The sequence below is a fragment of the Schistocerca nitens genome, chromosome 4 (genome assembly GCF_023898315.1).
Source record: "Schistocerca nitens isolate TAMUIC-IGC-003100 chromosome 4, iqSchNite1.1, whole genome shotgun sequence".
NCBI classification, from domain to species: domain Eukaryota; kingdom Metazoa; phylum Arthropoda; class Insecta; order Orthoptera; family Acrididae; genus Schistocerca; species Schistocerca nitens.
The window spans coordinates 533,266,650-533,293,410 of NC_064617.1; the positions used below are offsets into that span (position 1 = coordinate 533,266,650).

At 38.1% G+C, this 26,761-nt stretch overlaps 1 protein-coding gene across 2 annotated transcripts in view; it reads right to left on the minus strand.

The window, feature by feature from the left end:
- Positions 1-26,761, minus strand: part of LOC126251452 (fatty acid hydroxylase domain-containing protein 2) — a 208,826-nt gene that overhangs the window by 117,554 nt on the left and 64,511 nt on the right. The window contains exon 1 of one of the 2 annotated variants that reach the window (XM_049951880.1): positions 10,126-10,384. The exons of the other annotated variant lie outside the window; for it this stretch is intronic. Within the exon in view, the coding sequence (XP_049807837.1) occupies positions 10,126-10,183 (58 nt within the window). The 5' untranslated portion in view covers positions 10,184-10,384. Of the gene's footprint in view, positions 1-10,125; positions 10,385-26,761 lie in introns of those variants that run through there. 2 annotated transcript variants of the gene reach the window in all.

A 26,761-nucleotide genomic window follows, 5' to 3' on the forward strand; every position in this document is an offset into this window, starting at 1 on the left:
CATTAGCAGCTTATTGGTGAGGCATTCGTCTTCATGGACGACAATTCATGCCCCCATTGTGCACAACTTGTGAGTGACTTCCTTCAGGATAACAACATGGCTCGATTAGAGTGGCCAGCACATTCTCCACAGACATGAACCCTATCGAACATGCCTGGGATAGACTGGAAAGGGCTGTTTATGGACGATGTGATCCACCAACTACTCTGAAGGATCTACGGCAAATCGCTGTTGAGGAGTGGGATAATCTGGACCAATTTGATGAACTTATGGATAGTATGCCACGACAAATACATGCATGCATCAATGCAAGAGGATGTGCTACTGGGTATTAGAGGTTCTGGTGTGTACAGCAATCTGGACCGCCATCTCTGAAGATTTTGCTGTGTGGTGGAACAACACGCAATGCGTGGTTTTCACGAGCAATAAAAAGGGTGGAAATGATGCTTATGTTGATCTCAATTCCAATATTCTGTACAGGTTCCGAACCTCTTGGAACCGAGGTGATGCAAAACTTTTTTTGGTGTGTGTGTGTGTGTGTGTGTGTGTGTGTGTGTGTGTGTGTAATTTTCCATTTTGTGCCCAATTTTAATATTGGATTTTATTTTCCATTTTATGTCCAATTTTAGTAGGTCACATCATATTGGTGCAAACACTATATCTACTATGTAAATTTGAACAGAACTTCAAGGATAAAAAATAAAGTCTTGAAACGTTACTATACTGAGGTTAACATTCTAAATATTCCAGATTTATTGATCCTCGAAACAATCTTATTCACTAGGGGCTACCACATGAAAAACCGTGTATGAGTTTCTAAACATGTAAACAGTGATTTCACTTTAAATTTTTGATTAGCAGTACGTGTATATTGAGCCATTTTCCGTGAAAATGTTTCACCATCCACCTATGTTGTACAACTGAAAATGCCAAAATGCTGTGCTTTAAATGCTTCCAGAAACATTGTACCTCGAATTCACAGTGTTCTTTTTTCCCCTGCATTACAGCCCAATGTCAAATAATATTAAAAATGTGAATTTAGGAATTATTCGTGTGTACTTGAACACCACTTGCCTAACAACAAAATAATATATACAAATTCATATACATTACTCACTGAAAAAGTATGAGCATTGATAACCTATGTTACAGGTGCATACAGCTTCTTTAGTAATTATGTTATTATCACAGTGTTATTTTTATTTAACACCTTCACACTGTAACAGAAAAGTGATAAAGATATGTATATTAAATAAATATTTGTTCATTAATACATTCAGTTTTTCAATGGTTTTGAGTTTTAATTTGTATAAAATTGTGCCTAGTTTTCTCCATACCGCCCCTATCCAAGAAAATTGAACTGATTTTCACTATCAGCAACGAAGACCATTAAGGAGTAAATTTATTGGAAAGTGGCTGTAAGAATTCAGGTATCCTTATAGAAGTTACTGCAAGATGCATGGCTATCTGATTTACACAATGTTGTTATTTTTTGCTTCTACAGAACAAAATCTTTATTTGCTTTAAGTGCAGTGCTGCACAAACCAATTTCTTACGACAACAAGGAGTGAAAATATGCAAAATAAACTGAGACAATGAGAGATTCTTCTAAGTGTGTAACATGCTAAACTCAGCTTCTTAATCAGTTTCTCTAAATGTTGATTCCATTTTAACTTGTTATCCACCTGGACCTATGGAATTTTACACTGTGTATGACCATTAATGCCTTGTTCCAGTGATAACAGGTCATTATTGTTGGTTGGTAAGTGCATACCTCTGTTTGTTTTTACTTCAAAATGGTCCTACTGTCCTTTTTTCCAACAAAAAATTATTTTTGTGTTAGTGCTGCTGAACTTTCTCCACATGGTAATTCCATATTGTAAGTATGGTTCAAACAGTGCATGGTACACTGAATATACAAGCTGTTTATTAGCATAATGTGCAAACTGTTTCATAATAAATATTTTGGTGCTTAATTTGCAGCATATATTGTTTTTAAGTTGACTCCACTGGAGCTTACTGTCAACTGTAATTGCTACAAATTTTATAGAGAACTTCTTCCAATCCTGTTTCATCCATGAATAATCTACGTGATCTCCATTTTCTCTATTTGTGAATACAGTTAACACTGTCTTTTTTTAAATTTATAATTAAGGGCTGTTCCATGAGAACATGGACACAAACCATAAAAATTAAAAATATTCTTATTACAAATCTGATTATCAGTTCTGTTAGCTGAAACACATTTTTTTTTTTTTTAATTTGAAGTTTCATTTTCATGTTAAGAAGTGCTGGAAATAAACAAATGGCTTTATAGCTTGTCTAAAATTTCAGCTTCTAGACCCTCTAAGGAATTAGTTTTCAAAAGTACTACAATGATGCATAGTAAAGTAATTTATTAACAGAATCTATCTGAAAAACTTTACTTTAGAAGTATCTTAGGCCAGCCCATTCCGATAGCTTATACTGATTTTTTTAAATTAGTAAAGTCCCCATGTTGGTCTATTTTTTATTGTTATCTCCTGTCATTCTCTTACCAAAAAAAGCCTGAAATTTGTTTTTCAGGGTCAATGCAATTTTATAGAATCCTGAAAATATGCATGAAAATACAGATTTATGAAGTAGATAAAAGTCACAGAGCAGAGGAAAAAATATTCAATATAAGCAATATTTTGTAGTGGTAACAGAATGACACAGTTGTGGTAACACAATGACAATAATTTTATAACAGAATTTGACTGTCATTATTTAAGATGTTGTAGGTCAAATACGTTTATGTATGTTGGCTATACTGCAATTTTGTATGTTGGCTACACTCTTAGCAAAAATTGGAGGGAAAATGTGGAAGTCCCACAAACCAAGAATGTACTTTTTAAAGAGAAGAAACTTACAGCCAGTGAGTCTGAAGAGTAACTGCTGAAAGGTGAGTTAATAAGCTTCTTTAGTAAAGATTACAATGAAATGACTAAATGGCTGCATACAACATGTAGAATGGAGTTAATATTTTGATGAACGGTATTTCTTCTTTCATAGCCTATGCTTTCTCTGGGAAGCAATAGCAATGCCTAATTATAAGAAAACCTCAATATTGTCTATAGAAAAAGAAGTGACTGATTTCCTATGTACTGCAACAGAATGTTGATTATCATTGAAGGTCACTATGCCTAAATAATAGACATTTTTATGTATTGAGTTGTTAGAAGATCACTATATTGAATAGAATTTTTCATTTAAAACAGATATTGGCTTATTTCTAGCAATTACACTGTTTCCACAATAATTCTCAAACAAGATATTTCATTTTTACATTTGTTGTTATCAGCTGAGAAAATGAGACAATACCAGAAATGACTCAATGAGAAAGAGTTAAGTGACAAGATTAAGAGAAAGGACAGGGAAAGGAAAAGGCTGAATAGCAAAGTTTAACTGCTGGTCAACTTACGAAGCAAGGAGAAAAAAGAAAGTTAATCAAAGAAAATTCAGAAATAAAGTTAGAGACAGCAGTGAAGGCAGTGGTGGTGATGCTTGCATCATCTACACCAATAGTCCATATAAATCTCCCACCACATTGAGGAAAGCAGTTAAACATATGGAAAACTGTATACCTGTAAGTCCAAGAAAGTGCAAAGAAGTTGTCTTCAAATTAGCTGCTTCTCATGGAGTTTTAGTAGGTGAACAACAGGTGAAAACTCAGATTCAGCACCTAAATCCAGTCACAGAAGAAGTGGTTTCTACTTTTTATGTTCAAGATGACATTTCATGGGCAACTCCTGGGATGAAAGATTATGTGATAATGAAGGATAAGGAAGGTGGAAAAACATAATCATGACCTTGAAAGAAGCCCATGCTATATATAAAGAGGAATTCCCTGACATGGCAATAAAATTGTCCAAGTTCTGTGCATTGAGACAAAAGCTAAGAGTGCACCTTACAGGATACACCACACAATGTGTGTCTCTGCCACTACCACGAGAACATAAAGCTATTTTTGAAAGTTATAAATGAGGTTGTTCCACAAATGAAAACCACATTTTCTGACTTGATTGGCATAATAGTTTGCAGTCAAGAGAAAGAAGTTCGTGATATCAAAATGTGAAAAATGTGCAAATGTATCTTTGAAAGATAACTATTCTTAGGATGAGAACTTAATGAAGAAGCTGATCAAATGGACCTAATGGCAAACAGTGAACCAGCGAATCACTCAAAGAGATTCATGGTACTGTTGATCAGAGTCTTGAGGCTCTTTCAAACATGCTGGCCCAGTTCTTACAAAATACATTTATTAAAAGACAACAATCACAATTTTTTGAAAACAAAAAGTATTCTGCAAACAACGATTATCATCTTGGCGCAAGTAGATTTTGCAGAAAATTATACTGTTCAACTGCATAATGAAGTCCAGAATGCCCATTTGTCAAAACCACAAATCACTTTGTTTACAGCATATGTTTGGGACTAACAAAATGGTTTTTCTTGTGCTGTTGTTAGTGATGAACTTGATCGTAATAAATATTTAGTGCATGCTTTCATAAGTAACATTGTAGAGCACATTATATCCATGAACCCTGAGGTAGAATCTGTCACATTCATGAGTGATGGTGCAGAGTGAATTTAAGCACTGTTTCCTGTTTCCCAACTTGACATTCTTCAGAGAACACTATGTAATAAATATTTCTGCAGACTTCTTTGCCACATCACATGGCAAAGGTGTCATGGATGGGAATGGTGGAACTGTAAAGTGTGCGGTCTGGAATACCTGCAAAGTTGGGAAAAACAGACTATCTGGTGCTGAGGACTTTGCAAAAACTGCATGTGAAAGAGGTCATGGCATAATCATTTTTTATATCTCTGCCTAGCAAATTGCAGAGAATAAAGAGGAATTAGATCAAATGTGGATGGGAATAGTTCCAATAGAGCAGACCAAAACCATCTATGCTGTTACACCTACTGCTCCATATATTATTGAGTACCAGCATTACTCGCTATCTCTCCAGAGGTTTGTGCACAATTTCAAAAAGCGATCTTCAGCCAAAGAAAATTTACAAGACCTGATCAATCATACGGCCTTGCATCAAGGGAATTTGACTCTGGCCCCATGCTGGAAGAAACAGATCAAGATTTTTTGTGGGGCAGTTGATTTATGTTGAAGATGGTTAAGAAATTTCATTTCTTAGAAAGAATGATGCAAATGGAAATATATTTACATTTCCCACAAAGAAAGATAAATGTTGGGTAGAAAATGACCAAATTTTTTAGAAACTAGCTGCACCTACTATAAATCAGAGGAGTAAGTACCATTTTCTCTACCCAATTAGCAGTGCAGAATAAAACTGGTAATTTTTAACTGAAAATGTCATTCCATTGCTATGAAGTGTCATTCCGTTACCAGCAATTTTTTTTTTTTATTTTGTTAGTAAAATATTATCTGCCCCAATTGCTGAAAGGTCAGCGTGGCAGTCTGTCATGCCAAGGGGCCTGGGTTCGATCGATTTCCGGCTGCATCAGATTTTATCTCTGCTCAAGGACTGGGTATTGAGTTATCCTCATTATCATTTCATCATCATTAGTGGAAGGCAACGGGAAACCACCACTGGAATCACTTCGCTAGACACTCATGCGGTAGACCTCTCTGAAGAGGCTTCCCCCATGACAAGACCTGCCATAAGGCAGAACACAAAGTAAGTAGAACATTAGTTTCGTGCATTTATCTTCTATGCCATTTCGTTTCCCTACTATCCCTCTTCACAATATAATTTTTGTGGATTTTTATGGGCAATGGGCAAGCTGAATTATTGTTGCCTTATAAATGAGAACAATATACATGTCTGAATTATGTCATTCCATTACCAGAAAGCTTTTTTTATGTAAGCCTAATTATATGAATGAAACTTAAACTATTAAATAAAATGTGTTCCTTTGCTTACACAGAAAATATAATATTAATTTTTTTGTTTTTTAGCACGATTCCTGGTCTTTTCTATGCTTAAAGTGCAAAAACAATTACCAAGTGTCATTCCGTTACTCATGGAACTACCCTTAAGTCATTCTGTACGAGCCACTGTACTGTGTTACTTATCAACATAAACACACTTATCTCCAGGGTTTCCAGATTTTCTTCTACATTCATTAATATCATGCCACTCACATGCAGCAGCATTTCTTTTGATCATTCTCAATAACTTCAATATTGTTAACAAATACAATGAACAGGAGTGGGCCAAGTACATATCCTTGAGGTGCACCATACTGAATATTCCCGCTTTCAGATCTGCGTCCAGACTGCATCGTCACTTATTGCTTTCTGTTACCAACACATGATTTTATTCACTGCAGTGCATATCCAGTTATGCCATAGCTTTCAAGTTTTTCAATTAGTGCTGTATTGGTGATTGCGCCAAAAGATTTAGACAAACGTAAAAACATAGCAGATACAAAGTCTCTTTTTTCTAATGCATCTACAACAGATTCTTGTTAGGCTTGAGTTAACAGTTTTTGTAGAATTCCCTTTCCAGAAAACACATTGTACTGGAATCAGAATGCTATGTTTCTCTAAGAACATGGTCATCCTAGTATACATCAGCATCTCTAATGTTTTTGAGAAACCAGAGATACTATTATGTAGATATTTCGGTTATCTTTCTCACCTTTCTTGTGCATTGGAAACATTTCACTTATTTTTAATTTCTATGGAAATCCCTTTTAATGAGATGTTTGCAATGTCGAAAAGAGGTCCAATTATTTCTTCATGCATATGCTTTATTAGACAATCTGATACTTCATCATCTCTTACAGATTTCTTGAATTTTAATTTCTGAATTACTTTTATGAGTTCCATTTTTGTTACTGGTTCCAGCAACATTGATGGGATGGTTGCCCATGTGTTATTGGACGATTTGACCCCTGATGATTTCTGAGTATGAACTCTATATTAGAAGGAAACATTACAAATTCTGAAATGCCAATTAACCACATTGGAGAATCATTCAAAAATACGAGTGGACTCAGTGCCCATCCTAGTGGCACTCCACATGTTGTGTTCGCCAGTCTGACATTAGCTTCCCACCTGAGATCAGTTAATGAGACCCTTGGCTTTCTGTTATGAACGTAGGAACATCTACATCTACATCTATATCTACATCCATACTCCGCAAGCCACCTGACGGTGTGTGGCGGAGGGTACCTTGAGTACCTCTATCGGTTCTCCCTTCTATTCCAGTCTCATATTGTTCATGGAAAGAAGGATTGTCAGTATGCCTCTGTGTGGGCTCTAATCTCTCTGATTTTATCCTCATGGTCTCTTTGTGAGATATACGTAGGAGGGAGCAATATACTGCTTGACTCCTCGGTGACGGTATGTTCTCGAAACTTCAACAAAAGCCCTTACCGAGCTACTGAGCGTCTCTCCTGCAGAGTCTTCCACTGGAGTTTATCTATCATCTCCGTAACGCTTTCGTGATAACTAAATGATCCTGTAACGAAGCACGCTGCTCTCCGTTGGATCTTCTCTATCTCTTCTATCAACCGTATCTGGTACGGATCCCACAATGCTGAGCAGTATTCCAGCAGTGGGCAAAACAAGCATACTGTAACCTACTTCCTTTGTTTTTGGATTGCATTTCCTTAGGATTCTTCCAATGCATCTCAGTCTGGCATCTGCTTTACTGACTATCAAATTCATATGATCATTCCATTTTAAATATCTCCTAATGCATACTCCCAGATAATTTATGGAATTAACTGCTTCCAGTTGCTGACCTGCTATATTGTAGATAAATGATAAAGGATCTATCTTTCTATGTATTCGCAGCACATTACACTTGTCGACATTGAGATTCAATTGCCATTCCCTGCACCATGCGTCAATTCGCTGCAGATCCTCCCGCATTTCAGTACAATTTTCCATTGTTACAGCCTCTCGATATACCACAGCATCATCCGCAAAAAGCCTCAGTGAACTTCCAATGTCATCCACAAGGTCATTTATGTATATTGTGAATAGCAACGGTCCTAGGACACTCCCCTGCAGCACAGCTGAAGTCACTCTTACTTTCGAAGACTTCTCTCCACTGAGAATGACATGCTGCATTCTGTTATCTAGGAACTCTTCAATCCAATCACGCAATTGGTCTGATAGTCGATATGCTCTTACTTTGTTCATTAAACGACTGTGGGGAACTGTATCGAACGCCTTGGGGAAGTCGAGAAACACGGCATCTACCTGGGGACCTGTGTCTACGGCCCTCTTGAGTCTCGTGGAACCCACCCAAGCAGGAGGAACACCATTAATGTCATAACACTTTAGTCTGCAAAGTAGAATTTTGTGTTCTGCACAATCAAAGCCTTTGACAAGGTCACACAATATATCAACGTGACAATTTTTTCTTGTTTAGCTCTGCCAGGACTGCAGTTGTAAGGTCCTGTATTGCTTTCTCTGTGGAGGCTCTTTCACAAATGCCACACTCAGAGGCGATTAACAAGTTCTGCTTAATACATCAGTATTTAAGTCATTTGCCGACAGATTATTATAGTTATCACAAGTTATATGTTTTTAGGTTTGGTGGTACCTCCAAGTACATGTGACAAGATCAAGCCATTAATGCTTATTTTCCCCTCGGCTGCAAGCCAGGTGTTGCACTGTCAATGAGTGGACACAAAATGGTTGGGCTATACTGACAGACTTTATGACCATGCCGAAAATATCAAGTTGTTAAGTTTGTGACTTGATTGCGGGAAGATTGTTCGACATAGAGGAAAAAAAAGACCAACCAACACAATGACGTGTATACATATCAAGGTACCACATATAAAAGTATCTGCAGTTCCACGCATTACACTCTGTATATTAACAGTACACCCAGCAGTAAGCATAAGCTGAAATAATTTGCTGTACATTCTGCTCTCAATAAAACGATATTCTTTTACTTAAACTGTCCCAGTAGTAATAATATTAGTAGATCACATCCAAATGATGACAGGATGGTAATATGCAACTTGCACTGTCCTATTTGAAAGAGTAATATGATAACAACAGGTATATTTATGCTCACAAATCTTTGTTCCACAAAAGTAAATGTCTCCTAATAGCTTGTGTTGGCAGCTAACATGAATGGCAGTGGTACAAAGGCATTATAAAGATCTGTATTCCAACTGAGATTAAAATTTTCCGCTCCATAGCCTGTAGTAAATGACGTAATGCCTGATGATATTAATCTTCAAGAAAGAAAAATTTTTGATTTTGTTCTCTGACTTCTATTGTCCACACAGCCCACCAACACTGCAAACCGTGTAGTGTCATAATTTCCGACTGAAACCCACAAGAATTTTTTTTAAAGTTTACGAAAGACTTCTGCTGCTTTTATTTTCGTATGTATTTTCTGCTGTTATGGAATACAACCACTCTTTCTTCTTTAACTCTTAAATCTTCATAAGGGCTTGTTAAAAAAGTCGCCATGGTTCCCGCTCATGCATAACAGCTCCAGATATTGACAGCTGTCTTGGTTCCCATTCATACATCAAAATTATTACAAAAATACCCTAAACGCCGCCCCCTTCTCGCAAACAAGCACTCTAACATGAATGTTGTCTGGGAAGAGCGGGAAAGAAGATCTAAACCAAAATTCCAAGACAATTTGAGGTATTACAGAACTAATAAGATACATACAGGCAACAGAAATTCATCCATCAGTGACAGCTTTTTTTCTGTAGCATACATTTCACATAGAAAATAAGTCTACGCCGCTATTCCCCAAATTCTTTGTTTTACAACGACAATAGATTATTTGAAGAAAACGAGTCAACAATACTGGTACTCTAGCAATATACTACACATTGTTGTTAATAGGACGCTATATCAACTATTTACTTCAATATACTATGAAGGGCTGTCAGCATCTTTATAGTGAAAGGTTGCCATTGACAGAGGGAAAGACACTGTAACACTTTATTCTGTGGCTTGATCGAAGCTAATATCTTGCAATTTGTATCGCATATTAAAAAATCCACACGTGATTTGTGTTTCAATTACAATTTAGGCATTACTGTTCAATTCCATACAAAAATCAAGTGATTCATTGAGGATGCAGTTTTACACTCCTTACTTTACACATGTAAATGCTGACTGCGTACTTCTCTGTCTGTGACGTCGTCTCCGTTGTTTCCCTTGCACGATGCCTTTGTGAATCATGGCAACACGCTATGTGACAACTAGCGGATCTGATTAAGGAGGGCGTCGGTGGCTGCATACACTTTCGTCGGCGGCTTCTTGGCAACTAAAGAGGACCGCAGTCCTGTTGCAGAATACCTACACTTGTAGACAGTATAATCACGTGGCACGCTCAACTGACAGTTACGACGCATCCTCTCCCTACTCGCCACACGGAGAGCACTGCTCTGAACCAACGTCACACACGCAACCGGTTTCTGTCACCTACATTCGCTCTTCAACTACCGTGTCACATACGCACTCGTAGCAACTTCTGCACCTCAGCTGTGCTACTTGCGGACTACCTAACGGACCAACAGCTACAAATGCTTCATTTTTTCCCTCTACTTTCCCTTCATCAGTGGCATTTATTCGTTATGCTTTGACGACGCTTTCTCCCGTTCAAGACGCATGACAACGCATTAGCTTTCGTGGCGTGGCACATTTGTTATTCTGTTACATAGGTTGATTTTAATAGATTACACCGGGAGATATTTCCTTCTAATCAATGGTTCTGTGATTTTTTTCCTATCGTTACGGTGTGTGTTGGTGGTTTGTAATTTATAGTGAACCTAGCACTCTTTAACTACGGTACGACAGTGATTTTCATCGTTTACAACTGTCATGCAGGATGTATGGTACTGGCCTAGATTGTTGATTAGTTCGTTAAAGGATTCGCCTATCACATCACAGAAAATCTGCACTTGCTGGCTCTTTATCGGCTGCCGCATGAAATTTCGCTGTCGGAAATATTAGAAGCTGAATGGGCATATTAGACATGAGCGTAAGCATGTTCTGTCCAGACGCGGTTTACCCTAAGACGGAGCCATACCGAAGGGGTGGCGAATAGGTCCCCGCTAAGGGCCTAAGCACAGGAAAAAAATAAAGAAAGAAAAAAACGCACGGTTTAAGAACTAACAGGGAGTGGTAAGTAAGATCTCCTATACCCTGCGTCCCTATTTTTGGACTTCGAGAAGAAGCCTTTCCCTCGGCCCGAGAGTGTAAATCCACGCTATTGTCATAACGTCATGTCTCCAGTGCCATTTCGTCCGAGTGCGATCATACAGACGACCATAATAGAACATAGGGCCACCGCAAACATCGTTTAGGTGGCAACAGTCCACGTGGTTCAAACAGTTGCCACCTACATTGCTAGCTTACGGCCACCAACAGAGTTCCTGCCGCTACTTCGATGCGATATTCTAGGATCTAAAAGGTCGACGGCTGATGAAGCAAATTGTGATTTCACCTAAAGCTTACTAGTTTTTTTGATTTCTGCCGACTGAGGAATGGGGACTGTTCAAGCTACAGTGCTTCAAAGTATTTGACAGATTAATAAACTATCTGATAGTACAGTATTCGGACCCCCTATGTAATGCGGAGTTGACAACCAGCTGCCATGTAGAGTCGGATCCATCAATATTGTGATGTCAGTACCGAAGCAGTCGGAATGGGTTGATCAGGAGATCTCAGTAACTTAGAACGTGGACTAGTCATTGGATCTCAGCTGAGTAACAAATCCATCAGGTCATTTCAACGCTTTAAGAGTTGTCCAAGTGGATTGTTGGTAATGTGTTTCTGAAGTGGGAATGCGAAAGAACAGCCACACCTCAATCAAAACAAAGCCAGACCTCATGTACTGACGGGCGAATGTAAAAAATTGCATGAAATCTACAGGATGAATCACTTGTGAATTCCAAAATGCTACCGGCAGTCTAATTAGCACAACGACTGAGTAGGGAGTTAAAAAGATTGGGATACTATGATTCAGCAGCTCCTCATAAGCCAGATATTTCTGTAGTTAATGCTAAGCGACGCTGAGGTGATGTAATGAGAGCCGCCACTAGACAGTGGATGAATGGAAACGAGTGATTTAAGGCGACGAATCACGCTATACCCTATTGTAATTCGATGGAAGGGTTTGGGTTTCACGAATGTCTGGAGAACGTACTGCCGACAGTGGAGGACGTACAATGTGGCATGGGGTGCTTTTCGTGGTATTAATGGGTGCTACATTCATTAAGTTTGTCCGTAAGTCAATAGGCTATCTTCTTGACAATTCCTTGTATTTGTATGTAGGTGCTTTCTGGTTAAGATACTCAACTCTTGATTTAGTTTTATTATTGAATAAAACTCTTTTTTTTTATTTCCTTCATCTGCTGTGGTGCTGAGAACTAGCCGTATGACACACTTTTTGGTACATAAGCTACAATTGTCAATTTGTCTTCAAAACCATACGATGAGGATGAAATATCCCTGGACTTCGACGTCTTCATTTCTTGCGGTATTTGCTTGTTGTTTTGTTTCAAGGCTTCCATTACTGTAATCTTTTCCTGCAACATTTCTTCAAATAACGGAACACTTGCGAAAAATTTATCCTTTGTAATATTTCCTGGGCAACCTATGGATGTCAGTCACAGCTGGAATCTGTGAACTCTTACAAATATCTTGGCGTAGCACTTAGTAGGGACATGAAATGGAACGATTAAACAGGCACAATCGTGGGTAAAGCAGGCAGCAGACTGCAGTTTATTGGTAAAATGCTGCATTGCTTACAAATCACTCTTAAGACCTGTCCTAGAACATTGCTTAAGTGTGTGGGACCCATACCAAATGCAGCTAGGAGGACATGACAAGCATACACAGAGGGCAGCATGAATAGACACAGGTTTTTCTGGCCCGTAGTGTAGTGTCAAAGAGATGTTGAAAGCACTGAACTGGCACTTTAAGACAGACGGAAGCTATCTCGAGAAAGTCTACTAATGAAGTTTCAAGCACCGGCTATAAATTATGACTCTAGCACTAGCAATATACTACAATCCTATACGTATCACGCCCTTAGGGATCATCAGGGCAAGTTTAGATTATTTAAAAAACGCACGGAGGCATTTAGACAATCATTCTACCTGCACTCCGAACAGTAATGGTACGGAAAGCCCGAATAATTGGTACAGTGCGATGTACCCTCTGCCATACATTTCACAGAGTATAGACGTAGATGAAGATATTCCTGCCAGTGACTTGCTGGTGGGATGTTCTGCCATGCAGTTCACAGCGGTTCGCAGAGGATGGATGCGGATGTTCCTCCCAATGTCTTCGTTGGTTCTTCACTGTAGTAGAGGCAACACTCGTTTGTTTTGTCTGATCTGGGTCCAAAAAATGCATTCACTTCTTAAGACGATGTAGTTTGTCATTTTTTCCTTGATAATAGCAATGCGCCTACTTTATAAATCAGCACCATGCATCATTTCCTCTAACATTCTTTTCGAGATAAAATAGTACCATGCGTTTCTAGAATGACTACCTGTTACTGGTTGAGGTGGAATTTACATGATACCATGTACTTGAATTCTGCTGCATGATGGTGGTGTTTTACTCAAATTAGTACCACGACCAATAAAGAAATCAACGCTTCTGTAGTCTGTCTTCACTTGGAATGCTAAAAAACGTGCATTCATTATCCTGGGAAAAATCAGTTTCAGAATTATTATCATGTTCCTGATCAAAATGAAATTTTATCTTCAAATCATTCTGGAAGTGTCGATTAAAAGTTCTGATCCCTTGTGCTGACTTTAATGATGATCTTTTGCTTGTAACATATTATATGGAATATATGGTGGAAGTAAAGGATAAAAGTATCGCTAATTATTTTGTACAAGAAACTAAATTCATGCTCACCACAAAATTTTGGCGTAAAGAAATACACTTAGCTTCCAAAGGAGTATACATTTGTAGCTCTTGCAGTACTGACTTTTCAACAATGTGTAGTTGTGCTGGACTGTTTATTGTTGTTAGTAATCTTGCCAACACAATGTGCCATTAAGACCATAGAGTAAATATCTCTGGAGTGAGCATTGCGTTCTGCGCATGTTGTCAACATTAAACCAGGATTGTCACGTGATCTCGGGACTTCGCTGTGCCTGTGTGCTGTCTGCAGCGTTTGAAGTTTATAATACCAAGAGTTTTTGTTGTGTTTCACCGTTTGTTGATAGTGTCATAGCGATGGTGAATTACGTTGTTGCTACGGATGCAAAGAAAAATATGTGAAAGGAGGGATAGTAACTTTTCATGGGTACATTCCATATAGCTCTAATTATACTTTTCATTTTAGTAAGAGATACTATATACGTTTAAAAATTTCGAGACGCATTATAATTAATACTTGATTCTGTAGACCTATTTTTCTACGATTTTATGACTATATAATAGATATTACGGCTCGTACAAAAGCTTACAAACAATCGTTTCCTCTCGTAAATTTGCTAGTGGCACAGGAAAGGGAAAGGTTAGTTGTTTCAGTAAATTCTAACCTCCATGCATTTATCAGTGACTTGTCAATTATGTATATAGATTACTCCGTCTACTATTTATTTAATGAACTGGGAGCAAGTACTTAAAATGCGCTAAATAAATACCTCAATGTGCCACCAGTAAGAAAAATTATGCTTTAGGTCGCAAAAACGAGAAAATAAATACGCAGAAATACAAGAAAAAAGGACGAATTAGCAGGGATATAACCGCTAATGTGTGGTAAATTCGGTGTTTTTCAGACACTTGCGAAAGTACTAACGTACTGTCAAGTCGTTTTGCAGGACTATCACTGCAAAAATGTACTTCAGGTTCTGTAATACTATAAAGTGCGGTATCATACCAAAAACTACCAAAAATCGAGTGCATCTGAACTATGACACCTATCGCAAAGAAGCTGAATGTAATATCACTTGCCCTTAAAAGTTACGTAGCTCGTTTATTCCCGGTATCAAATGGATACTGTTAAAATGTCTGCGCAACATATATCAATAATCCACGACACGTACGAAAAGAATCCGTCTGTACTAGGGATGTAGTGACATTCTAAATATACAGGGCGCTATACGAACAAACACACGACGTCCCGAGATCACGTGGCCAGGCCGGCAATGTATGTTGACAACACCAAATCTGTTCTGCGCATGTGAGTGCTCACTCCAGAGATATTTACTCTATGATTAAGACCAAAGTTATTCACTATCCAAAAGATCGCTTGTTCGGTAAGAGGTCTAAATGACCCCTACCAAGCATTAGACATGCAGGATTCCAACATTAATTGCAACATTAATAAAGAAAAATAATTGATTTGATTTGCACCAAACAATGTTTTTTTCTAGAGAGTCAAGTGCATTTCCAAGGATTACACATAACGTAAACCAAAATATACAATTTTGAAGACAGTTTGTTGATGAAACGGAAAGTTGCCGTGTCCAGAAGACTGCTGTTATCCATCCAAGGACTCAAGATGATAAAGCTAGTCAAGGTCAACATCTGTGAAAGCAGACTGAAATTTAGCTTTTATTTTCGGTGAAATACGATTCAGCTGCTAAACTTGACGTTAACAATATAGCCAATAAGTATGGTTTGCTCAAATCAGGGATATTTTCTCAGCTCTCAATTAAGGAACTTTTTCTTTCATTTCTAATTAAGTAACGTAATACATGTTATTAATTTATGAGGAGCTTATAAAATCTATTCATTACCCATCATACGATAGGCCAATGTACAGCAGCTGCCACGAACAACAATTTATAGATTTTGGTTTACTTTAATTCTTTTAGAAAGCTTTATACAATTCGTCGTTTATTTAATACAATGAAACATTTAAATTATTGTATGAAACAATTGTCATCTGTATAGTTCTTTTATGTAATATTTTCAATAATACATGATTATTAAACCTACTTTTAAAATTATAAAATTTGGTAAATCTACGTAGAGCAGGTAGTTTATTGTGGGAAGCAGAGAAGTGGAGGGCGAATGTTTGGATGTACTGTCAGGGGTACAGGATCACTTAAGTACGGCTCTGTTCCGAAATTTTAATCTATCCTGAGTTGTAAACTTTATGATGCTATAATACCACATTTCATTTTTTTAACCTGAGTTGTAGTAATTCATAATCAAGTCAGCGCCTGTGAAAGCAACTATCGATTCTGCTTGACGGTAATCCCACCGACGAAATCTGTATGCGATTGCAGTCGTTCTCGGCGAATTCCACTGATGAATTCTTCTAAACGCCACCACTCGGCTGATAACCCGAGAAGAATTCATCGACAGAAATCTGAAATAATGGCAGTAGTTAATCTTGTCACTGTCGGGCCCTGTGGTCCGGTGGTAAAGCGGATTCCTAGAAGCGAGATGTCCCGGCCGGTCCACAGTTATTTTCAGTCAGCCTTTAATCTATCCTTCACCATCTCAGCCAAGGAGGTACAACAAGAGGTTTAGGATTCCACGTTAAACTGTAGCATGCCAGCAACATCATCTTAAAGTTTTGATATACAGATCATATTGCACTATCAGTACAATTAAAATCTTTCGAAGAACGAGAAGAAAGTTTCACAGAGGATCTAAGTATGTTAAACAGATATTGTAAACAGCAGAGATTGTCAAAACTCCAGTAAAGCAGAGATATGCGTATTCCACTTCCACAACCAACTAGCCGATAAGGGTACAAAACTTAATATCAGCATCTGCCGACCACTCAGATCACAACGTGCATCCTAAACAAAGCTCTGGCATTTGGAAAATATTTTGAAGAACTAAAATTATATTATCAGAAAGTTGACTTGTACAAACTGGGGCACATAAGTACTCCTGTGTGGGGTATAAGCAGTAACGTCAGCAAGAATGATATCCAACTGAAATACACAATGAGTATTGTCACAGATCGGTAAAAAATCAACGCCAGTTCCCTGAATTCATATATTGTCTAATATAATATCACCAGATCTCCTACAAGGGGCAGCGGCCTGAAATGGATAAGATTTCAGCAAAATTCTCTCTCCTTCTCCAAATACCAGGCTTACATCTAGAAAGCCTGTGTGTGATCTCAACAGTCTCCACCAACCTGGTAGTTGCGATTTATAAGTTTACTGGAGACAAAACTGGATACTGTTAGCTAGACAGTGCCTCGCGATTCAGACTGATCCAAACCTGCCGCCTACAGGCATGCAGTTGCCGCGCAAAATGTGGAGCCGCCTCAAACGCATCGGAAGCAGGCACGAAAGATGCAAAGCTTGTCTTTAGGAACGCGGAATCGTACACAGTTCCAAATAAGAGTACCGCAACGAAGCAAACAGTAGAAGACATTACCATTTGCGAATGCCCAATAACAAGATTTCGAGGAGACTGGAAAGACTTCATAAGGTCTCTCTGGTTAAGGACCATGAAATTAATACCAGCTGTCCACGTGCTATAATTTTATTTCACGAGGGCGTGCTGAAAGGTAATACCTCAGATTTTATGTGAAAAGTCTTGAAGTTTTTTAAACAAAACAAACGTTTATATTTTTCATGTGAATGTATTTATTTCTTAGCGTAGTCATACTGGCGACTAATACATTATTCCCAATGAGAAACCAGTTTGTTGACACCGTCACAGTGGAATGTTAACGGAGCCCCAACACACACATCTCTGCCTGCACTGGTTCATCACTATCAAAGTGAACTCCTTTAAGGTGTTCTTTCAGTTTTGGAAACATAAAAATCGGAAGGGGCTGAGTCGGAACTGTATGGAGGATGCATAACAGTGAACCCAAGGCATCGGAGTGTTCCAAACGTCACAGCACTCTCGTGCGTTATGGCATTGTCGTGCTGAAGGAGAGGGTACTCCATGTGAGGACGAACTCTTCGAATTCTAAACTTGTTTCTCACGCATCGACACAGTGTTGCGTTACACATCGCCATGTTACACTCTACAATTCAGAAATGTGGTGGATACAGAAAATCCAGAAGGAGGAGGCGCTAAAGATATCTTTAGCTACCTTTACTTTTACCGTAATAAAAAATAAGGTCACATGCAAAGTTTAAGAAAGTTTTATTTAAACTTATTATACACGTATGCAAGACAATCCCATCTAATGATATAAACAAGTTACAATTGTGGTTCTCTTCCTTAATTGATGAATTCTATGCGCCTGTTCTTCATGGCAAATTGGTTAATTAGATTGTCAGAATCATGAAAGAAGGTTGTATACATGGAAGAACCCTGGAGATACTAAAAGGTATCAGATAGATTATATAATGGTAAGACAGAGATTTAGGAACCAGGTTTTAAATTGTAAGACATTTCCAGGGGCAGATGTGGACTCTGATCACAATCTATTGGTTATGAACTGTAGATTAAAACTGAAGAAACTGCAAAAAGGTGGGAATTTAAGGAGATGGGACCTGGATAAACTGAAAGAACCAGAGGTTGTACAGAGTTTCAGGGAGAGCATAAGGGAACAATTGACAAGAATGGGGGAAAGAAATACAGTAGAAGAAGAATGGGTAGCTTTGAGGGATGAAGTAGTGAAGGCAGCAGATGATCAAGTAGGTAAAAAGACGAGGGCTAGTAGAAATCCTTGGGTAACAGAAGAAATATTGAATTTAATTGATGAAAGGAGAAAATATAAAAATGCAGTAAATGAAACAGGCAAAAAGGAATACAAACGTCTCAAAAATGAGATCGACAGGAAGTGCAAAATGGCTAAGCAGGGATGGCTAGAGGACAAATGTAAGGATGTAGAGGCTTGTCTCACTAGGGGTAAGATAGATACTGCCTACAGGAAAATTAAAGAGACCTTTGGAGAGAAGAGAACCACTTGTATGAATATCAAGAGCTCAGATGGCAACCCAGTTCTAAGCAAAGAAGGGAAGGCAGAAAGGTGGAAGGAGTATATAGAGGGTTTGTACAAGGGCGATGTACATGAGGACAATATTATGGAAATGGAAGAGGATGTAGATGAAGATGAAATGGGAGATACGATACTGCGTGAAGAGTTTGACAGAGCACTGAAAGACCTGAGTCGAAACAAGGCCCCCGGAGTAGACAACATTCCATTGGAACTACTGACGGCCTTGGGAGAGCCAGTCCTGACAAAACTCTACCATCTGGTGAGCAAGATGTATGAAACAGGCGAAATACCCTCAGACTTCAAGAAGAATATAATAATTCCAATCCCAAAGAAAGCAGGCGTTGACAGATGTGAAAATTACAGAACTATCAGTTTAATAAGTCACAGCTGCAAAATACTAACACGAATTCTTTACAGACGAATGGAAAAACTGGTAGAAGCGGACCTCGAGGAAGATCAGTTTGGATTCCGTAGAAACACTGGAACACGTGAGGCCATACTGACCTTACGACTTATCTTAGAAGAAAGATTAAGGAAAGGCAAACCTACGTTTCTAGCATTTGTAGACTTAGAGAAAGCTTTTGACAATGTTGACTGGAATACTCTCTTTCAAATTCTAAAGGTGGCAGGGGTAAAATACAGGGAGAGAAAGGCTATTTACAATTTGTACAGAAACCAGATGGCAGTTATAAGAGTCGAGGGACATGAAAGGGAAGCAGTGTTTGGGAACGGAGTAAGACAGGGTTGTAGCCTCTCCCCGATGTTGTTCAATCTGTATATTGAGCAAGCAGTACAGGAAACAAAAGAAAAATTCGGAGTAGGTATTAAAATTCATGGAGAAGAAATAAAAACTTTGAGGTTCGCCGATGACATTGTAATTCTGTCAGAGACAGCAAAGGACTTGGAAGAGCAGTTGAATGGAATGGACAGTGTCTTGAAAGGAGGATATAAGATGAACATCAACAAAAGCAAAACAAGGATAATGGAATGTAGTCTAATTAAGTCGGGTGATGCTGAGGGAATTAGATTAGGAAATGAGACACTTAAAGTAGTAAAGGAGTTTTGCTATTTGGGGAGCAAAATAACTGATGATGGTCGAAGTAGAGAGGATATAAAATGTAGACTGGCAATGGCAAGGAAAGCGTTTCTGAAGAAGAGAAAATTGTTAACATCGAGCATAGATTTAAGTGTCAGGAAGTCGTTTCTGAAAGTATTTGTATGGAGTGTAGCCATGTATGGAAGTGAAACATGGACGATAAATAGTTTGGACAAGAAGAGAATAGAAGCTTTCGAAATGTGGTGCTACAGAAGAATGCTGAAGATTAGATGGGTAGATCACATAACTAATGAGGAAGTATTGAATATGATTGGGGAGAAGAGAAGTTTGTGGCACAACTTGGCCAGAAGAAGGGATCGGTTGGTAGGACATGTTCTGAGGCATCAAGGGATCACTGATCACCAATTTAGTATTGGAGGGAAGCGTGGAGGGTAAAAATCGTAGAGGGAGACCAAGAGATGAATACACTAAGCAGATTCAGAAGGATGTAGGTTGCAGTAGGTACTGGGAGATGAAAAAGCTTGCACAGGATAGAGTAGCATGGAGAGCTGCATCAAACCAGTCTCATGACTGAAGACCACAACAACACAACAACAGATTGTCAATACGAAATCAATGTCAGGGTGAGTGTTCAACAGAGCTAAGCCAATAAGGCGATTCCTATGTGCACGGCAGAAGCGTATAGGGTTGGCCTGATTTGGGGGAAAGAGACCAAACAGCGAGGTCGTCGGTCTCATCGGATTAGGGAAGGATGGGGTAGGAAGTCGGCCATGCCCTGGCAGAGGAACCATCCCAGCATTTGCCTGAAGAGATTTAGGGAAATCATGGAAAATCTAAATCAGGATGGCCGGACGCGGGATTGATCCGTCGTCCTTCCGAATGCGAGTCCAGTGTGCTAACCCCTGCGCCACCTCTCTCGGCCAGAAACGTATAAAATAGACGACGCGGACGCGCGTGTTACATAGGAAAGTACAACTACTCGGCAACTCTATTCAGTCGACCCGACTGACGAAAGAAACGAACGAATAGCGTGCGGAATGACTTGCGGGTGCCGTGCGCGAGGTCCCGCAAGGGACTGGGGGCTCTAGCGGCAGAGGGCTGCAAATATGTAGACACGATGAATAAAGATGTCGAACGTTAATACCGTTTGCTTTATGTAAAAAGCTTTAAGAGTTTTGACAAAAAATCGGGAACATTACTTTTATGCGGGCTGGTACAACGTATTTTTATGTTTTCCATATGTCACTATCTATGTAGTTTTGCCTTACGCTAAATAAATACTTCGTATAATGGCCTGCAGTCAGTGTGCCTTGTTTAAGTTAAGAGTTAAACACCATTTCTTTGCCAGTGTTCAGTTTTGTTCAAAGCATTTTGCAAAGGCATTAACACACATTCTCTCCATAGGAAAGGAAAATAACACAGATTCATTTGCCCGCCCGCAGAGAACATGCCAGGCAAGAACAGGCGCCTAGGCACAGGCTGACCGTAGCTGCTGCCAGGACCGGCAAATCATAGGATGTTGAGGGGGAAGCCACTTTGGCATAGCTTTACTGATTTGGAACTGTTGTGGTTCCTTCATCTTATGAAGACGTTCGTGAAATGGGTAATTGCCAATGGCGGCGGTCGTGTAATAAAACGTTAGTAATCGTTTTCTTCATTAGTGAGTTGGTCGTGACCTGGAACCTTCTTTTTGGGCAGCATTTTGACGATTTTTTGCTAATCTTCAGAGGTAGAAACAAAGAAAGTCATTTTTTCATCTTCTTTTGACGTTACCTTTGGATAGTTTCTTCGTATCCTCTGTCCTGTGCTACTTTTATCAAAAGTGCTTCTCAAATACGTCGAGAGCGCATTTGCCCTGACGGAATTGCTGACAAATCTGTGCTAGCCATGCAGAGATGACAATCTGTAGAATGTTAATAAAAACACTCTCTTGGCTTGCCATGGTCTGTTTTCTTCGTTGAGAAGCATGCTGACCATTCCTGATTGGTCAATAAGCACTATTTTCAGGTGCCTCTCTTGCACGTCGAACAACTTCCCAATATTTGTATTTCTTATGAGCTTCCACTGTTTACCGATCCTATTTACGCTTCTAACTTTCTCAGAGAGATGATGTAATCTTTCCAAGAGAGGACTACAGGCCGATACATACGGAATGGCGGACGACGTCATCGCCAAATATTGTATTGTATTGTATTGTATTGTATTTATTGGTCCAGTAAATCTTGCAGGTACAGTACAGCAACATCAGATATTGGACAGGTCAAAGTATATCTTACAATTAACACACTTTAGAAACTAGAAAATTATGTTCACAAAATTTTACAGCACTTCATATACTGGGCAAGTCAATGTGTAAGTTATAATTAAACCACATTAGAAACTTGAAGTTTACAACTGAATACATGTATAAGCCAATATTAACGATTACAGTATTTGCATGATCCTCACTTAAGCCCTAAGGATTTTTGAGGAACTCTTCTACACTATGAGTTGACATGTACACTAGAGAATTACATTCACAGAATTTTACTTCATATACTGGGCAAGTCGGTATACAACTTATACTTGAATCCCATTAGAAACTTGAGAATTACATCTGAATGTATTTATAGGCCAATATTAATGGTTACAGTATTTGCATAAGCATCACTTAGACTCTCGAGGATTTTGGAGGAACTCTTCCACACTATAAAAGCAATGTGTCAACAGATATTCTTTTAATGCTGCTTTAAAATTTTTTACATCAGTCTTTACTTTAATTTCTCTTGGCAATTTATTGTAGATAATTTTTCCATGGTGTAATGTTCCTTTTTGGCACAAACTGGTTTTTGTATGGAGTACATGAAAGTCAGTTTTCTGTCTTGTATTATGATGATGAACATTTTCATTTTTGGGGAGGATACTAGGATTTGTTATTGTATATTTCTTTATAAACATTGCACTTTCAAATAGGAAAATACATGGAAGGGGAAGAATCCCCATCCTTTTAAATAACGGTCTACATGGTTTGTTCCTTTTTATTCCAGCCATGATTCTCACTATTCTTTTTTGCATCCTGAAGAGTTTTAGGCAGGATGGCGAGTTACCCCAAACAGTGATCCAATATTTTAGGACAGAATGTATATCAGAATAGTAAACTGTCATTAGACATTCCGTATGACAGCAGTTTTCTAGCACTCTCATTAAATAACGCATGTTACTTAGCTTCTTTAATATGTTGTCAATGTGAGTTTCCCATCTAAGATTATCCTGTAGCCAGACCCCCAGAAATTTTGTATTAGGCACACTTGCAATATCTGTGTCTGACATCTGAATTCTTATATCCACTTCAATGTTTCTCTTGACATTATGAAAATTTAATGCTACTGTTTTGCTTTTATTTATTATTAGTTTGTTTTGGTTGAACCAGTTTACAACATTTGTTAATGCCTCAGACAGTCTTGTCTGTAGTATCTCTGCAGTCTTCCCGCTGACTAATATGCTTGTGTCATCTGCAAACTGGATAGTGCTATGGTACTGGTTGGTTGATGTTAGGTGATTTATATATATCAAAAATAGGATGGGGGCCCAGTACCGAGCCCTGCGCTACTCCATATTTTACTGCTTTATAATCAGAATAGTGTCTTGTTGATTTATTTTCTTTGTGAAAATGTATTTCTACTACTTGCTTGCGGTCAGTAAGATATGATCTAAGCCAGCTGTTAGGCATACCTCTGATACCAATTCTTTCAAGCATCTGCAGCAATAGAGTGTGGTCTATGATGTCAAAGCCTTAGACAGATCAAGGCATATGCCAGTTACTTTTTGTCCACTATCAATTTTTTCGAGTACTTCACCCAGAAATTCATATTTTGCTGTTTCTGTTGATCGGTCTTTCCGGAAGCCATGTTGGGTTGTGGATAATATTTTGCACTTTTCTAGAAAATCTAGCAACCTCTTATGAAAAAATTTTATAGTATTTTCGAAAATGTAGATAGCAAGGCAATAGGTCTATAATTGGCTATGTCTTCTTCCTTACCCTTTTTGAACAGTAGTTTTAGTTTCACTGTCTTTAAGCAGGAAGGAAAGACTCCATTTGTTAATGAACTGTTGAAAATGTGGGCTAATGGTATTGCAATGAGGTCCCCCACATTTTTAATGACATAATCTGGAATCTCATCCACACCTGTTGAAAATTTTGTTTTTAACTCTCTAATTGATAGTATAATTTCCTTAGGGTTGGTTGGAGTAAGAAATAGGGAGTTGCAGTTTCTATTTTGATTTGATGGTGTTGTAGCAGGATTTTTATTTGAAGATTTTGTGTCAGATAGTAATTTTTCACTAATATTTGCAAAGTATGTATTAAAAGCATTGGCTACTTCTTCTGGATTTGTAATTTTTTTGCCATCTTGGATTACCTGGAGATTTAGATTTTGGGAGGTCTCATTTCCTACTTGTTCTTTGACTAACTTCCACATGGCTTTCATTTTATTCCTGGCCATTTTTGTATGGTGATCATTTGTTGTTTTTTTTAGATTCTTTTATGACTTTGTGAAGCACTCTCTTATAATTCTTGAAATGCACCAGAAATTCTTCTGTAACATTTTGTGTTTTTGAGATTTCATAAAGTCTCCTCTTTTCAGCACATGATATTTTAATGCCTTTCATCAGCCATGTAACATTTCTTTCTTTAGTTTTTAATGTTTGGTTTTTAACTCTAAAAGAAATATTGAAATAATGGGAGAATATATCCATGAACATGTCAAACTTTTTACACGTGTCCTCATAGTTGTCCATATCATTCCATGTTTCTTTTTTCAGTAAGTGCCTGAAGTGTTCTAGGTTGTGCTTGCTAAAATTTCTACCTTTTCTTGTCATTTGTTGTTCAGTATTTCCTGCAGTGTCTACTGGGAATTCAATAAACTGTGCATAATGATCACTGAAACCTGTATTCATATTTCCAGATTTGTATAAATATTTATCTGTATTTATTAGTATCTGATCTATAGCACTGCTTGACGATTTGGTGACTCTGGTGGGGGATTTGATAGTTGTATGTATATTGTAGGTTTTTAATAAGGCCTCAAGGTTTAATCTGTCTTTTGAGTTCTTGTTGAAATCTATATTAAAGGCACCACATATGATGGTTGTTTAACTAACTATTTTTATACTGTTAAGTGCCTTCTCAAGATTTTCAATGAAAGTAGTTACGTTTCCATCTGGGCTTCTATATATGCAAATAACAATTATATTAAATTTGTCAGTTGTGTAGCAGAAATTTCGAAGTTTTGCTCTTCCCCTAACTGGTTAGTGAACTTTAAATTTTCGTGTTTGACATCCTCTCTAACATATATGCATGTTCCTCCATGCATGGAGGTTTTCCTACAAAAAAAAGATGAAAGGGTAAAGCCCTCTATCCTTGTGTGATGTAACATATTTTCGGATAACCAGTGCTCACTAACACATATAACAGACACTTCTTTTAGTTCATCTGATAACAATATTTCTATCTCACTAACTTTATTTGATAAGGATTGTACATTTTGGTGCAGGAGCATAAATTTCGACGATGACTTATTTACTAGGTTGTTTTGGCCTACCTTATGTTCGACAGCTGCACATGACATATCATTTTTAACACTTTTACAATTGAAGTTTTCTTTGCAGAGCGATGTTTTAGAAGATGAAATCAACATTTCTCTGGAATCACTTGCCATAAAAAACGTTGTGGTTCTTTCCTGTTTCGTGTTGGGCGAGTTGACTTGTAGTGTGATGGCGTTTCTGCTGTAATTTTTGGAGTTGTAATTTGAGGAACTGCAACTAGGCTAGATGGGGATCCTCTTCTTGCTGCTTCAACACTTCCTGAAGTCATTGGAGTAATATGCTCTTCATTTGAAATTGGTGATTCCATTGCTGCTGCTGCTGCTGCAGTTGGAGGCTGCACTAAGCCTGGCTGATTTCGGTTTAATTGTTCCATGATTGCATCGCACAGTGCTACTTTCCCTTTCATGTTTCTGTGCAATCAATGGGTAGTGAAATCTTCTCTTTTTTGACTGTCTGCATTAATATATGTCACATTGCTGAAGAGCTTACATATTTTCTCGAACTTTCGGTTAGTTGCTTCGATTTCTGCATTCACACACGATGTTTTGATGAGGTCATGTCTGATAGGGATGCTTATTACGAAAACTTTCATGTCCATAACTTTTGCCAATGTTTCCCTTAAAGATCGCAAAGCGAATTTTGCCTCGTTCTTGTAGACATCGTTTGCGTCAGCTAAAATAATGCAAGAGTTACAACTTCCATGGTTACTGTGTCAATATGCTGAGTAACTTCTCGCAGTGGAGTGTCTTCACACTAGACAGATATCACTTCGCCCAGTATTAACAAAAAGGTCGAAACATAGTATCATATCTAAGGAACTTGCAAAGAGAAAGTTTATTAATTAAAAGACAAACTTCATGACACGTTCTTGATAAAGTTGCGTAGAAAATTGCTGACAAGTGGAACAACACTAACAGTGTCGTTCAAACATTTCAAAACATCGACAGTTATTCGCTGGCGGAAATACATATATACGAACATATCACATGCTATTTAGGAGTATTAGGCAAATCATCGATCCTGTTAATATTATGCGTTGTATTTTTTCCTTTCTAAGTAACAAAAAATTATGTCTAAAAGAGCTGTATTTTATTTGTTTCTTTAACCTGATCTGATTAGGGCCAAACGACCGATGTTTACATCGAACCTGGATTTCACACATACAGTAGCACTTTTATAAAATAATTAACTAATAAATAATAATTTTAATATGACTAGTAGTATTAAAATGAACTGTGTGTCTGAAATGGAAGTGTGAGTAAATTATACTGGC